The sequence below is a fragment of the Hippoglossus hippoglossus genome, chromosome 3 (genome assembly GCF_009819705.1).
Source record: "Hippoglossus hippoglossus isolate fHipHip1 chromosome 3, fHipHip1.pri, whole genome shotgun sequence".
Taxonomy (NCBI): domain Eukaryota; kingdom Metazoa; phylum Chordata; class Actinopteri; order Pleuronectiformes; family Pleuronectidae; genus Hippoglossus; species Hippoglossus hippoglossus.
The window spans coordinates 10,983,368-10,998,667 of record NC_047153.1 but is presented as its reverse complement, the minus strand read 5'-3'; the positions used below and the strand labels follow the sequence as shown (position 1 = coordinate 10,998,667).

The 15,300-nt window shown below is 40.2% G+C and overlaps 1 protein-coding gene across 2 annotated transcripts; it reads right to left on the bottom strand.

Annotated features, from left to right (window-relative positions):
* Nucleotides 1–674: 674 nt before the first annotated feature.
* Nucleotides 675–14,923, bottom strand: dync1li2 (dynein, cytoplasmic 1, light intermediate chain 2). Of its 2 annotated transcripts, none has more exons than XM_034577616.1 (13): nucleotides 14,769–14,916; nucleotides 13,923–13,996; nucleotides 13,315–13,431; nucleotides 12,972–13,202; nucleotides 9,352–9,515; nucleotides 7,831–7,924; nucleotides 7,500–7,635; nucleotides 7,237–7,348; nucleotides 7,047–7,106; nucleotides 6,421–6,465; nucleotides 6,166–6,283; nucleotides 4,955–5,092; nucleotides 675–4,121 (listed from the first exon to the last, which is right to left on the bottom strand). In XM_034577616.1, the coding sequence occupies exons 1-13, from the start codon at nucleotides 14,852–14,854 to the stop codon at nucleotides 4,009–4,011; spliced, it is 1,488 nt and encodes a 495-aa protein (XP_034433507.1). In that variant the 5' UTR covers nucleotides 14,855–14,916; the 3' UTR covers nucleotides 675–4,008. The 2 variants fall into 2 exon arrangements, with proteins under 2 accessions (XP_034433507.1, XP_034433515.1); XM_034577624.1 differs by having other exon boundaries at nucleotides 684–4,116; nucleotides 14,769–14,923.
* Between the last annotated feature and the right edge of the window lie 377 nt (nucleotides 14,924–15,300).

Below are 15,300 nucleotides of genomic sequence, written 5' to 3'. Positions count from 1 at the left end.
GCTCATTGTTTTCAGTTGGTATGTCATTTTGAGAAAGTTTAACATTATAATGACTTAGGGGCTTCCATATGAACCATAAATATGAAAATATACATATTGATTCCTGCCTTACTACAGCCATTAGTCTACTATTACAATTTAATTGTATTTGTAAGCTGAGCCCTTACAAAATTATAAAGAAAAAAATCCCTTTTAACATGAAGAAGCCTCCAGCAGAATCTTCCTCGACTTGTTGGGGTGAGCGGAGAAAAATGGGGCAAGAAATAAGTTTTTAGATGGTTTAAGAGTTCAGGGATTAACAGTCAAAGTAAAATATAAAAGTGGATTAAACCTAAAAATTTTTATGATTTAACTCCACTTCCCTGTACTTTACTGCCCTCATATGGTTTTTAGTGGGAACAAACTGTTGCCCAGGTTAAATGCTGAGGGCTGGAGAGGCTGCAAAAAATCTACATCATCACTATGTAACCTTTGGTGGAGCTCGTGATATTTATCACATGTGAAAATAAGCTAAATGCATTCGTTAAAGTGCAATATCATTAATGAGTATTATAAATTTTGTTTAGTGTTGTTGTATGGAGATGGAGTTAGGGTTGTGAAGTTATGAAAGTGGTAAATGTTTCGTAATATCATTAAGAAAAAAAACAAAAAAACAATAGACACAAAAATGTTAAAGTCAACCACAGTTTGGATTCTTGGTTTTATTGAAGCCAGGGGTCTGATAAACATTTTCCTTATCTTTGTCGGTGTAAGAAGCGAGAATCCACGCGGCAGCTTAGAGGCTACACAATTGTGTTTAAGTGATACAATCAAACTTCTTAATTAGTTCAGGACACAGAAGAATGCAGCCAGCCACGTTTTTACAATATCATGATATCCTGAATACAAAAGGTACTGGAAGCAGAAGCTCTGTAGTCTCACATCGATGCAGACTGTCGATAGTGGTCGAAGGCAATTCAGTTAGGACGTGAGGAGGCAGTTGCTGTCAACTGACGTCTGAGTACAAAAGTTAACATCATCTGGTCATTGCTCCATCTTAAAAGCAACATCCAATCTTTATGAAGAGTTAAGTGCAACTTTGAGACGCAGCAGCATGAGAGCACTTCATTCCACTCAGCTAAATTTCAAATTCAACAAGTGTGGTCCTTTTTTGTTAGGACAAATCAGCATGGGCAGAGAGGTTAGGGTGACATTACAAAACTCATTTTTAACAAAGTGTAAATGGCCAAATTATATATATTTAAAAAACTGAAACAAAACATGCCTGTGTAAGATGTAAAAAGATACAAGGGGATGTTTCATGAGCAAAAATAAAGGACGACCCTGAAAATGAATGGACATTTATTTGGTTTATCTACTTCAAGATGTCCCCGAAAAAAACATTCCAAAAGTGTAATGACAATCATTTCTACAGGGTTGACATTGAACATACAATATCACCGGCAGAAAGAAATTATTCCATGGTTAACCACAAGGGGCACTTTCCATAACTTAAGCAGCAAATGCAGGTAAACAATGCAGTTTTAAGGTGTAGGTTAAATTCTATGTTCTTTGCTAAATGATCTAAAAAGGCAAGGCAAGAGAGAAAAATATGCATTCTGTGTTTTTAACTGTAGCAACCGGGAAATGATACAAGTGTCTGTGGAAAAGTGCGAAATTAAACATGTGGTGGTTCAGCTCCTGGCTGTTCTGAAAATTGTGCTTTATCCACCTGGGCAACAGACCCTCAGGTGCACGTCCCACCCAGTCACAAGAAATAAAGAGAAAATTTAAAGCAATAAGAGCTTCATTTGGATCAAAAGTAAATCATAATAGTTGAGTAGCATCATGCATGCTGTGGTAATTCCCTTACAGAGTAAATGACGTTGAACCTAATTGCACTGCATTTCTGTACCACTTCAGTGAATTTGCCAAATTCTATCAGAACACAATTATAGCAGGTTTTTCTTTTTGACTTCTCACATCGCAGATATGGTCGAATAAGGCATTTTTTAGGGTTAGTCAAAACAGAAATCATAGGCAGGTCTGAAATGTGGAATGCAAGAGCTCCATGCAACAGTAGGACAAAAAAAAAATGGCCACAGATTAATCCTATGGATGATTATCATCTATAAAAGCAGAAAGTAGTGAATACTATGTATCTTTGGTTCCATGTTCCAATTCCCATTTTTTCCTTTTTGCTGTTATTTGAATAACAAACAGCTGCTCTCTTCACACATCCCATTTATCTGTGAAAGCTACTGATGTTCATTATCCATTGGATTAAGCAGGGCCTTGCATACAGACTCAAGAATGATAACATGGCTCCATGAAACCATAAATATTATTACAGATGATTTGATATGGTACAGTTAATGGTTTTACTTTTTTTAAAAATGAAAAGAAATTACATAACACAATTAAGCAACCCCCTTAAGGACACACAAATGAATTAGGAGCATTCCTGTGAAGGCAGGGCGCCCAGTGTGACAAACTGTTAGCTGTACATTGAAGGCAAAGGTCGTCGTTTTAAAAAGGGCACCGAAAGAGGCGGAACGAAAAAGATCTGTCGGGACATGAACTGGTTTCCTACAGGGATGTGTCTCTACAACTACTTCATGTAGAAACTGGGAATGTTGTAACTGACATGCGAAGTACAGTGTGAATAAAACATGTGAAGCCAAAAGAGGAGGACAGTGCCGTCAAACACTGAACAATACAATATCTCATTTTGTTCAAACCACAGAGAAGTGTTGTGTGTGTGTTTTGGCTGCAAAGCGAGTGGTTTCAACTACAGCGAGTGTTCTTCTGAGGGACCCAAAAAGTTCCACCCTGTGGTCTCTTCTTAATATCAGCAGCCTTTACAGTTTTCTATGAAGGCATTCAATCTATTGCTCTATTGAACACTAGCAACTAGGCCACAGAAACTTTTCATTCTGAAAAATAACAGTGACCACAGGCTTGTTGTACATTAACAAAAATGTAAAATGAAATAAATTATTTGGATGACAAGAAATGGACAAAAACCCGATTGTGCTACAGGGCCTTTCCTCTTCCGCAGACGAGCACCTCTACTAAGACACGAACAGCTAACTGTGCGAGGCACTTAGGAGTTATAGTAGGAAAGATGCTGCCCAACCCCCTCCCCAAATATACATACCTGTAGCTAAAGAAGAGATTCTGTTGCAACCTCTACGAGTCTCATTTAGTCAAAGAAGCCATTTTCAGAATTTGGACAGAATTGCATTTTATACAAAATCAAGATTAAACTGAATAGACTTTTTTTTTATTTACAGAATCCTTCAGGATGACGAGGTCAAATGATATGATATGCTGTCAGCTATCTGGACTTGTCATATTAGTGTCATGACGTGAGTGGCATTTTATCGCGTTATGTTTTGCAGATCATGATGTTGTTTCCTTAAACCAATAAATGGTGCACAAAATAAAATAAAAAGACGGAACTTTGTATAAATACATCAGTATCATAGCCAACATTTTTTTCTTTTCACATACTACATATGTTTGCAAATATTTTAATAACTTTTTTTTCAGTGAATATATTTGTTGTTTAAATACCTTTCCAATCGCAACCGAATTCCTTCCATCAGATAAGCTGAACCAGAGGCCACAGGGCCAGTATATTTCCACTAAACCTATGAGGAGAGCATGTTCTACCCCAAGACCCGGGGTGCCTGCAGCCCAGCACACCAGGCTGGCTGCCAGGGAGTGTGCACACATTTCCATCATCCCAACATCCCTCACAAAAAGAACATTTACACTGGAAGAGAGGACAGAAATAAAGCCAAGTCTTCAACGCGTTCCATCTCATCAACACTTCCATCTTTGTCATCTCTCTCTTCCAAACTCACCAGAACACCAGCATATCTGATAGCATCTCAAACTCATTTCGGTGACACCCATTTGTGTGCAGACTGATATAGACATTGGGAATTTGGTCATTATTTTAAAAAATGTATTTTTTCCAAAGTATTAACGCAGTGGACGATGCAGTCGCTTTTGTTGCCTTCACGCTTCGTTTTCTGTCGGCGGTGGGATGTTGTTAGCGGAAACCATGGAGTCTTGTTTGCGAGTCATCCTATCCAACTCGGCCTGGACATCAGTCAAACCCGGCTTCTGCACTTGGGAAAAACAGGAGACAAAGCCCAAAGGTAATCTCCTGTAGCTTCTGTTTTTTCATAAATAACTTTTCTATGGCCAGCAAGCAGAGAGATGGGGGGGTTGGATGGTGATGCGGTCCCATGCTGGAGCTGGGTGGCTCCCTGCCACAGTTAACACACATGCAAAACTAATCATCGGACAAAGGAATCATGTACTCATGCATTATCCTTTCAGCTGGGTCTCTCAGAGATGTTAACACTGCTCATTACTGGAACAACAAGTCATGTCAGTGGTCTCAGACACAGATGAGTTATGCGATGGTTTCCTTGATATTTCACTGGGTAGATTCAGCTATTTCATAAACAGTATTTGACTTTGTTATATTTACCAAATATAACAAAGTTTCAAAGAAGGGCAAAACGTGCAAAACAGCCGAGGTTACTGACATAAATTAGTTGAGCAAAAAGCTGTGGGACATGGTGTGGAGTGAGTAACATTAGTTTCATGGTGACACTCATGGTTTGAGGTTTTGTGCATACAGGCCTGTCACATGTTCCCTTGGTCGACAGAAGTTCAGTCAAAGAGAAAAACTTTTCTTTCTCCCTTGTTTTAACGTTCTTTTTCAGGCTGCAGAGATAAAACTCCAAACGGGAAAAAGCTCCACTATCAACAAAAGGCTTTGTTTCTAACTCCTGTTGTCTTAAGACTGCATGTTGTCAATGCTCTGAGATGGATGTAAAATCACAGAATGTCAATAACACAACTGTTTTTGATAAAAGGAAAACTGTAGACAAGTTTTTAGAATGGAGAGGACATTCAGAGGCGAGGTGCATTAAAAAACAAAAGGTTTTACCTGTTTTCTTGGCAGACCCTTGCCCTCCAGCTCCAACTGCTCCAGCTCCTGGGCTTCCTGGGCTTCCTGGGGATCCAGTCTTTTTACTCAACAGACTGTTGAAGAAGTTAGCCAGCACTCCCTCATTGGCAGCCCCCGCTGCATGAGAAAAAATTGCATTTTAAATGAGACCTGCTTTTCTTTTTAAAATTGTTAAAGATAACAAGATGACAAACACAACTTGGATACATTTATTACTTAGAAATATATTTATAACAACCATCACCCACAACACTTAAGAAATGAAACGCAATTGAACTGTTATTGCTTTGAACCTTCCTCCCAGTCTGCATGGATTTAAACAGAGTGTTCTTTTAAGCATAATGAAATGCTTCAAGGCAGATTGATGCAGAGCTGATCTTAATTTTATTCTGAAATCTGAGCCTGTGCTCTGATCCAAAAAGAAGGCTGGAATGACTAAACCCACGTGAAGACGAGGGGGGGAAGCTGCAGATGGTCCATATGTGGTTATATACAGTGTTGTGTGTAAATAACTTAACATTAGTCATTGTTAAAACAAATTCAGTCAATCATGGAAAATATTTGGTCCGCATGACCACTGACTCTTGTCTCAGAGGGATTTCCAGTCTTACAGGCATATGACTCCCTCTATCTTAAGTATCTTTAGCTGCTTGATAAGGATAAGAAAATATTCAACAAAACCTCCTTTATCAGGAAAAAAAATGTATTGACAAAGTTGCTGCACAGGACAGAGAACCATCCTAATTTTGAGATAGTGAGAGCAAAGCTTAGAATATTTAATGTTAAGTATAGTAAAGGTTAACAGCCCTTTAATAAATCTAGTTACAGCCAACATTCAAGGTGGAATGTAAAACCCCCCACTACACTAAATGATGGAGATAAAGTCAATATTTCTGTGTGGCCACCTCTGGAGTGTAGAATTATTTTAGCTTTTACCGCTTGGGGGCAGTAGTGCAGCAATTCAAAGAACATTTGTTAATTTCACAAAACATCTAAGACTTGAACAATTGTGTTCAAGGCCGTTTTTTGCATGGTTGTAAATATTTTCATTAAATAACTGTGTAAGATGAAAGAGTGTTTTGAATTCAGTAGAGGTAATTATGTAACCCACTGAGACAAACTACAGAGCACTGGAGTGTAAAGATCACAGTCACTAGATGTTGAAATATATGACCACTAAGAGCTCCTACCTTTCATGTTAGGGTCAGGCTTTTTGACTGCAGTCATTGGTGAGCCACTGGTCACGGTGGGTTGGCCAGCTCGACCTGCAGGCCTGGGAGACGCCGACGCTGGCCGTCCTGGAGACTCCTGCAACACAGAAACCCAGAGTGAGACCGTGACCACAAACAAATCGCTCAGTTTGAGTATCAGGAAGGAAACATGATACAGTTCAGAGAAAAAGGAGAAAAATAATCCACCAGTTTGAGGGATGTTAAGACACTTACTGTTGCCCCTCTTGTTGGTGTGGCTGGCTGCTTTGCTAACAAAGACTGGAGAAAAAAATACAGCACATAGTTTCACTCAGATCTCAGGCATGGTTTTCCAACAATAGGTTTCTATTCACAGTCAAATGGAAGGCACAAGGCCAAAATGGACACAGATATTTTCTGGAAATTTTATTCAGATAGTATTTACCATTCATCTAATTTTGAAAAATCTGCACATGTACAAAAGGAAAGGAACTGAAAGCATCTATTCACTTCTGTACAACTACAGTACAATCATTGATTTTGCTAAATTAAAGGGAAATTGGTGCCTTTAAACAGAAGAGAAGCCGGAGACTCGCTTAAATGTCCTTCCTGGTATATTTATCCACAAAATAGGAAGTGAAGGCAACATTACTCATCAGGTGGAAGTTTCAAATGTTCCCCAGAACATGATTACGAACATTTGTTTTGCCATAAAAATTCCAGGAGGGGATCACCAGTTAACTAGTTGTTCCCAAGATTTTAGCCAAATACATTTTTGAGACATCTTAATTCCATACAGGAAATTGAATTTTACTTGATTTAGAAAACTTCTCATTGGCTGGAAAAATAAATCATTAAATATGGAGGAAAGAGACTCTTACTTGTTGCTTCATCAGAAAAACCTGCTCATCCTCTGCATTTATCTCTTTATCATGAATCAGCTGCAAAGAGGAGCAAAACAGAAAGAGAGAATGGCAGGAAGCTCTGAAATAGTTGATGCTGCATGTGTTTATTTATTGGCTTCAAAAAGAATTGGCACATTTTGTATTTTCAGTATTTGCACTGTCATACCTTCCGAACTGGAGGCTTTGTGATAAAATCTTCAAAAGGATCTTCGGGTCTGACTGTTGTGAAGTTTTCATGCAAAATCCCAATTTTCTTCTCATTATCCCATCCAGATGGACTAAAATATAAGACAAAGGTAGATGACAGGAAATGCAAACTAAACATTCTATTTTAGATAATTAGCTGGTGGTAATATCCGCTGGTGGCCGCTAGTTATACTGAATCAAAACTAAACAAGCCATGACAAACCAAACTAGAGCATCACTTACATGAAAACTGCATCCTTCTCCACCACTAAGGCAGGTGTGGTGAACTGGAAGTCATAAATCTTGTGTACTATATATTTGTAAAGCAGATCCAGGTTCTTCTCCTCTTTGACTGAGGTGTAGATCAGGCCGGCGCCATCTGTTCAGTTCAGTCAAGGCAGCAACGTAGATTGATTGATTGATAATAACCAGAATAACATGAGCCATATCAAACTGACGAATGGGCTGTTTGTTTGAACATGAATATGCGCTATACAAATAAAATTTGATTGATTGAACAGTAAATGTAAATCTAATGACCATTGTTCGAAACAAATATGCATGAAAAGGATACACTGTAAGCAAAATCGCCTGATGTTGGACTGGATGAAATCAAAGTGCTCCTCTCTGTAGTCATGCTCCTTCTCTAGTATGCTGATTGAGTCACACTGGAGAGAATAACAGAGAGAGGGGGAAAGAAATGTTTTCATGAGAGACAATAAAATGTCAGCATTTACATGTGAACAAGATAACACTGTGCTTTGCATCTTTAAAACCCGCCGACAATAATTGTGTTTTGTGCCGTGTCTAGTAGGAACAAATAGATTTGATTCCTAGAGACGCAGTTCATTGATGCTCCGACCTGTGAGTCCTAGTAGATTATACTGCACCATTACATGAATACTCAGTTCTCAGGACTCGACAGACGGAAAAACACCTGCCAAAGTACACAAAACCACCTCTGTTGTAGTTCCCATTACAGTAGGTGTCTCCAGGACCACATTTTTTCACCATGACAAACACAAACAGACTGACATGGTGGAAAAACAACCAGCAAAACCGCCACGTCAGTCCACATTGACTGAGAGAGAAGCAGTAATGAAAGCACCCATATTCCAAGGTTTCTGCATTATTAGATGTCATTAAAATCACCATAATAGTTTAGTTGTTGTTGTTCTTGATACTTGTCTGTCTGCTAACAGAGGGGGTGTGTGCATGGGGGTGTGATGTGGCAGTGACAGCATTGAAATAAGAGCATTTCCTGTCCCTGGATTCCTACTGCAGCTTTCCCCATTAGTCATGACACAAGAGATGAGGTTTAATTTAAGACTGAAATGCACATTTTGGAATTATACGTCAAAAGATTTGACCTTCTTTTTTAGTTTTTATAGCCAAAACAGTTATAAATATCAAACGAGGCTCTTCAACAGTCTTCTGCAAAGCCGAATAGTGTGACAAGAGTTAGACAGAGGCACTAAAGGGAAAAAAGGCACTTTCATCATTTTCTAGTCACAGCGAGCATGTGAAGCTCTGCTGATGGCAACACTGTTTTTCAGCACTGCTCTTTGCCTGGAGGATAAAGGAGCACATTTAATGCCAGCTTTTTATTAGAGGATACTGCCTCACAAAGCACAACATAAAACTAAAAGCATGAATAAAAGTTAACACAAATGTATCAGCGGGGAGAGGACAGACACTATAAGCCCACATGTCCTGATAGCCAGTCAAGACATCAAGTACTGAGGACGTACTGACAAGTGAGAACGGCTGTGGCTGAAGAAGGGAACTAGAATTGCCGCCTTGCAGTCGTATGCCTCTGCCAACAAGTCACAGGAAATATGGTCATAATCTGTTCCACAAGTTAAAGCGATGAAAAACGGTCAGAAAATAGTTTTTGCAGAACATTATGATGTCACATTGAAGATGACCTTTAACCGTTCTGCTATAAAATTCCAACATTGTTTTTTCCTACAAACATTTGTGTTGGATTGTGTCATAATTACCACTTGAATTTACTTGAGTTACGTAAACAACAAGTATGAATAAAATGTAGAATTTCACACTTCAGGCTTTCGAGGCTGTAGGAAAGATTTACCTTTGTGCAAGCTATTAGCACTGGAATGCCCAGATTGTATGTGAGTGTGTTGTCCCCAAGCGGTAGCACAACAGCCTCGTCTTCCCCGGCTGTTGGAGCCCGTCTCTGTGGGGAGGATGTGCTGGTGTCCTCTGGTTCTGTGTACTCTTGGAACGCTTTTACCACTAGAGGAAAAACAAAAAGGGAGTAAAAAAAAAAATTTTTTTAAATTGTATTTACTATATATTACTTTTAGTGAATATACAGAGCAGCACGACAAAAAATATTAAAATGTCTTTAATAGAAGTGTAGCTAAGCAAGGCAACAAACAATAACACTCACTCCAGATAAACACAGAATAATGCTCTATCGAGACAATACACAAGTGACAAGTATAAAATTATGTGAATGGTGTCTGTGAAAAGAATAAATACATCATAAGTAAGAACATTTAACCAACGAAGTTCTTCAACATGGTATCTCTTCCAAAACAAGTAAATGTTTTGATGTGCATGTCATCTTTGCTAGTACCTTTAGTAAAGCTAAGGAGCTACAACACTGATGGAGAACTATGAATAGATACAGTACATGCAACAAGTCATTTCTATCAGTAATATTTTAGTATCATTGGAAATTGTTAATCAAAAATGTCCACAATTTCTATAAAAGGCCATAAGTGAAAGGTATAAGATAAATACGTGGCATCCTCTGCTTTCCTGTTGTGCTACTGCAGCTTACCAGACATTTACAAAGCTGCGGGGGAGATGCAAGGGGGGTTATAGGCAGGAAGCCCTGGCCTACTTCCTCAGGAGCTTCGGGAATGCAGAAGGGGACAGCCCACAAAGCCAGACAGACTTGCTGCTTAGAGCCAAGCCCTTTACTTTCAGACATGGGATTTAGTATATGGGCCGAGATCTGGTGTTACAAGCAATCCAAATCGCAGCCCTCCTTGGATACAGGATTACACAAATCCAGTGCATATGCACAAATATGTACATTTTCTACACGAGGACAGGAGTTTGACATGCTGACTTAACACCTTTCACAAGCTAGATTTGGGAACATCTCTGGCCTTTTTTTGCCCTCACTGAAATATATATAAGAGGACATAACCCGATTAGACAAAGATTTGAATGGCTGCTAAAAGTACAGTCAGACTTCTCATCTAATCCCTTCAAGCAGACTTTAGGGGCACACATCTGAGATCTACTGACTGAAAACACAGACAACAGACCATAACAACAAAAAATGCATCAAAACCTTTACTAATATTATCTTACAATATCAAATGTGTTGATAATGTATTTAAAGTGACTTATGGCGAAAAACATCACTCAAACACTACTTTCACTCTCATCCATTATTCATTGGGCCCTGTATCTATCACAAGGGTGTTTGACAAAGTAGTTGATAGAGCAGAGGATTATTCTAAAGGAATCATTAGTTTGTATGGAGGTGTTGATGATTGGTTTTTGCCATGAAAACATGAATCTCTTATTTCGTGTGATGCAAAATAATATTTGGGTGGTGAGAAACTTTACAATACAAAGTGAGAGTGCTGAAGACAGACAGACTTTGCCCCACAACACCTTTTTAACTGCTCCACAAACAAAGGTGAGGTCAAAATGCATAAGATGGCTCAGCCTTATGCAAATTACATATACAGCATTTTTCTGAACTGAAAAACAATTATATATTTAAAAAACTAAGAATAGTGATTCTTCTGACAAATTTACATTAATTTCTGCAAAGATGCCTGTACAAGCTAAAACACTTCTTTAGCTACAAATAAATTCTTCTTTGACTAACAAAACAAATATGGTCTCCCAGGTTTTACACCAGTGTTTAACTGTCCACTGTTTGCTGCTGTCTTGTGGTTAAAACACTGACAGCTGTCACATCACTCGCTTCCTCTAATTTAAGTGAAAAAGACAGAGTGAAAACAAAACACCCAAGATGTTTGCTTACACACTTCTCCTAAACACTTCAGCTAAAAACAATCCCCATCCCGTCACTACCACAGAGGACACTGAGTGAAATGTTTCTCATTTCAACTTGTGGTGCTGGCAGCAGTAGGCTGAATCTGTAATTTGACTTGAGACAGCTCAGCAGCCAGCCTACTTCAGTTACAGCAAAGGAGTCAGAACGTCCAGCCCACTGATTCAGACTCAGTTTACGTCCCTTCCTTACGCTGCTGTTGGAGGGGAGGGAACAATGATGCAATACGACTGCAAGACTCTCTGGACAAAAGTATCTAGCACACAATTCCAGTCTGTCTATTTTCCTCACACACACACACATCCACAAATACATAGTCTGACTCGGTCTCACCAATGTGCTACTGACATCACAGGATCACACTGATATGCTGGGAGATGCTTTATCTGGATGATGTGTCTAAGCTAAACTGGAAATCTGACTGTGTCAGTGGGGGGTGGGGGTCAAAAGGTTTGGTCAAAGAAAGGAAGGAGGACAGGCGCTCGAGAGAGATCTGGCAAACAGGTCTGAAATGAAGCCTCACAAATGGACCAAAATTTGAACTACAAATTGAATAATGAATGCTCAAGAAAACATCTTCAAACCACACCGTGTGTTGTATAAATTCCAGGCAGTATATCCTGTAATGTCAGGAAAGGAAACTGTAAAGTGAACCCATTCAAAAATCATTATAAGTGTTTTCAGTTAACAATGTGCTCTAGTCATCACTTGGCTACCAGCTCCACTTTTCTTTTTCATACATTTGCCAGCTCACACAGCTACTTGTTACCACTTGTCACTGTATTAACCCGTCACATTCAAAACACTTAAAATTTAACTGCAACATTAAACGAGTTTGCCCTCTTAATGATAAATCATTTCAGACTTCTAGAGCAGCAGCAAGCAAACTTTATAGAGGCAGAAAAGGACCAACTGTACAACCCTGCAGGCTGACCTGATTTGTCTTAAAAGCAACAATCTCAGCCAACATAAAAGATCTGTTCATAAGAGAGATAACCAATTCTAAAATTAACAGGAGAACAACATCTGAGTGCATCACAGGCATTGATTTGCAGATCTTGCCTGCAGCCAGAACACACAGCTGAGGATCATGGGCCTCTCTGATGATGAGCAAGAAACATCCATGACGGGGTGTAGTGTTGTACAGTGCTTCGCCTACGCACAGCTGCGAGCCAGCTCCTCTTTTTCCCAGCAACTGGTCAGCAAGGAGTCTGGCTGTTATTATGCAATTAACTTATGAATCAAAAATCATTTTACAATTAACAGGGTGACCCATTAAACAATTAACCATTATTAAGTTAGAGGAAGCTGTATATTTTGTAAGTATAACATAACACCTATTTTATTGTCTTTCAACTGCATGAGTCACCTGCTTATCTTAGTCATGATTGAGAGATCATGTCTGTGGTCAGCAATAGGCTAGTTCCGTTGGCCTGATGGATAATAACCCTGAGACTTCAGAACCCCAGAGAACATTCAAGTCAACAGTGCATAAATATTTCAGTTATTTGACTCAAACAGAAAAATCTAGGTCTGAACCGAACCAAGGATTTGGGGAAAGGTTACACCCATTGAATGTTTAATTTCCAATACCTTCCACAATGAGAGACACGTGTGGGTGGAGAACGTCATGTATTACTTACTTCTCTGCTCCATTTCTCTCATGTTCTCAGGAGGGATCCTGAGCTTGTCCACGTGGTCACGTAGCACACTGGCCCACTTCTGTAGAGAATCCATAATGGTCCAGGGCCGTGACATGTCCACAACAAATACAGCTAGACAGTCAGGTAGCGACTGAGCTGAAACAGCGAACTTGAGTAGGCCTTTGTGGTATACATCCCCATCCAGGATCCACACATTGCAACGGGAAAGGTCTGGAAAACAGAAGTCAAATCCAGGTTACATAGAGGCAGCATGATTATTGTTTTTTATGGATATAGTTTACTAAAGGCTACTGCTGTAAAACAACAGAGCAGGTAGACTCACCATCTCTGTCCTCATCGTGGACACTTAAGTACAGATACTCCAGCCCCCTCCCTTTCTTGTTGTGATCAGCTCCTTGAAGTTTGGCCATGAGCGACGTTTTTCCCGATCCATCCTCACCTGCCAGATGTTTTATATATCAGTCGTAGCAGTATTGACACATGCATGCTATCGTTGATAGTTTGGATTAATGCAGAATATGATGTGCAAATGTACCAATAAATAATTTTGCTCTCTATTAAAAAAAAAACATATCTAAACTTCACAATATTTCTTATCTACTCATAACATTTAAAGGTGACAACCCCTCACACACACACATCTTTCTGGGTTAAAAGCAGTGTCTCACAAGGTACACCCAAATCCAAATGACCCCCACATAAGAAATCCTGTCTGTATTTATTATGTTTGCCAGTGTGCATATCCCCTGGGGAGAAAGCCAGCTAAGAGAGCAGACAGTTTTATAAATGTGCAGTCACAAGCTTTGCTAAACTCTGTGTTATTCTGCAGTTTGCGGGCCCTCCACCCAACTTAGGCTTGACTAATGCAAGTGCACTGAAAACCCTGCAGAAGCACAGGCTTTCATACGAGTGGCTTCAGAAAATACATACCAAACAGCAGGATGTGTTTTCCTGATGGCAACTTTGAAGTCGATCTGGTTGAAACTTCGCTCAGTATCGAGGTCCTGCAAGAAATAACAGGACGTACAGTGAGAAAAACAGGCTAAGGAGGGTAGCTTCAAAGTCGAGTGGCTCATTGACAGCTCGGATCATTCTGGAAGTTCAGGTTGCTACCAAAACACTAGGTAGCGTTCCGTGGCAATAACTTGACATCTAAACAAGGATTGTTCTACTTTTTCTTAGCCCGGCGATGGGTCCACGAGATCACAAAAACAGGAAATGATAGGTCATCTGTGGTACGTTAGAATTAAGCAGTAACACCAAGCGGACGATCTGAATCCTGAAATGAAAAAGTTTAAGCTTCATCACAATTCGATCCCCATGGATAAACATTGACTGAAGTCAATGTTCCTCCTGTGTGCTTCGGTTTGTCAGATTTGGTGCTAGCTTGTTCCCATTTACGTTAATGTTCATGTTAGCTAGCTTTATCAGCATAAAAGGAGCTAACCGGCTATTGCAGTGACACTGTCATGGTCCCTGACACCACGAATAGCTCCTCTCACACTTGACAAGTCAATTCAGCAACACTTCTTGTGTCAGTAAACCCCGCTAACCGTGGCGCTGTGTTGTTTAGCTAACCAGCAGTAGCCCGGCTAGCTGACGTTAGCAGCCGAGCTAACACACTGACCGCCCAAGCCTGAGCGAGATGCTAACGCCGCAGCTAGCCGGGCCGGTGTCTGACCAACCCGGCAGTGACAAAGCAGAACCATGGCGGCTGGGCTCGGACACGAAACGCCTCGGGGAGCACGGGGCTGTTACAGGAAGAGCGGGGCTCACCAGAGGGTTTGTCCTTCTTCGTCTTCGTTGTTGTTGTCGCCTGCTCCGGCTGCGCCCGGGAGCTGCTTCTCCAGAACGGGAGCCATCTTCTCTTCCTACAACCACAAAGGCGAGGCCCTGCTGCTGCCTGGGCACCGCTAGCACCGCCCTCCCTCAAGTAGCCAGCGGGGTGCGTTGCATTCGATCACCGCCGAGCCGCGCCGGACCCAGAGCGACCCTCTGCGCACGCGACCACTATTGATCACTTTAATATAAATTTTCAGGAGTTGATCAGCTTCTTGTACAAAGTTATATACTAATAGATACACGTGTAGAATATAGTATTTAACTGTGGTGAAAGGGTGGGTTCAATTTGTTCACCGAATAATCGAGCCGCCCCTCTCGCCACATGCCAATACATGATGTCATAGCAGTTTTTCCTTTAACAGCTGATGAAGAAGAGGAAGGTGATAACAATCATTACCTTTGGTCAGAAGTTCAATACACTCACAACCAGAGTATAAACACACATCCTGTCTTTTAGGGAAGATCA

Coding starts and splice junctions, on each gene's coding strand:
- dync1li2 (XM_034577616.1), bottom strand. CDS start 14,854: ATGGCTCCCGTTCTGGAGAAGCAGCTCCCGGGCGCAGCCGGAGCAGGC. Junction 9,516..12,971: donor GAGAGAAATGGAGCAGAGAA/GTAAGTAATACA, acceptor TTTTTCCTCTAG/TGGTAAAAGCGTTCCAAGAG. Junction 7,349..7,499: donor GAGAAGGATGCAGTTTTCAT/GTAAGTGATGCT, acceptor CTTATATTTTAG/TCCATCTGGATGGGATAATG.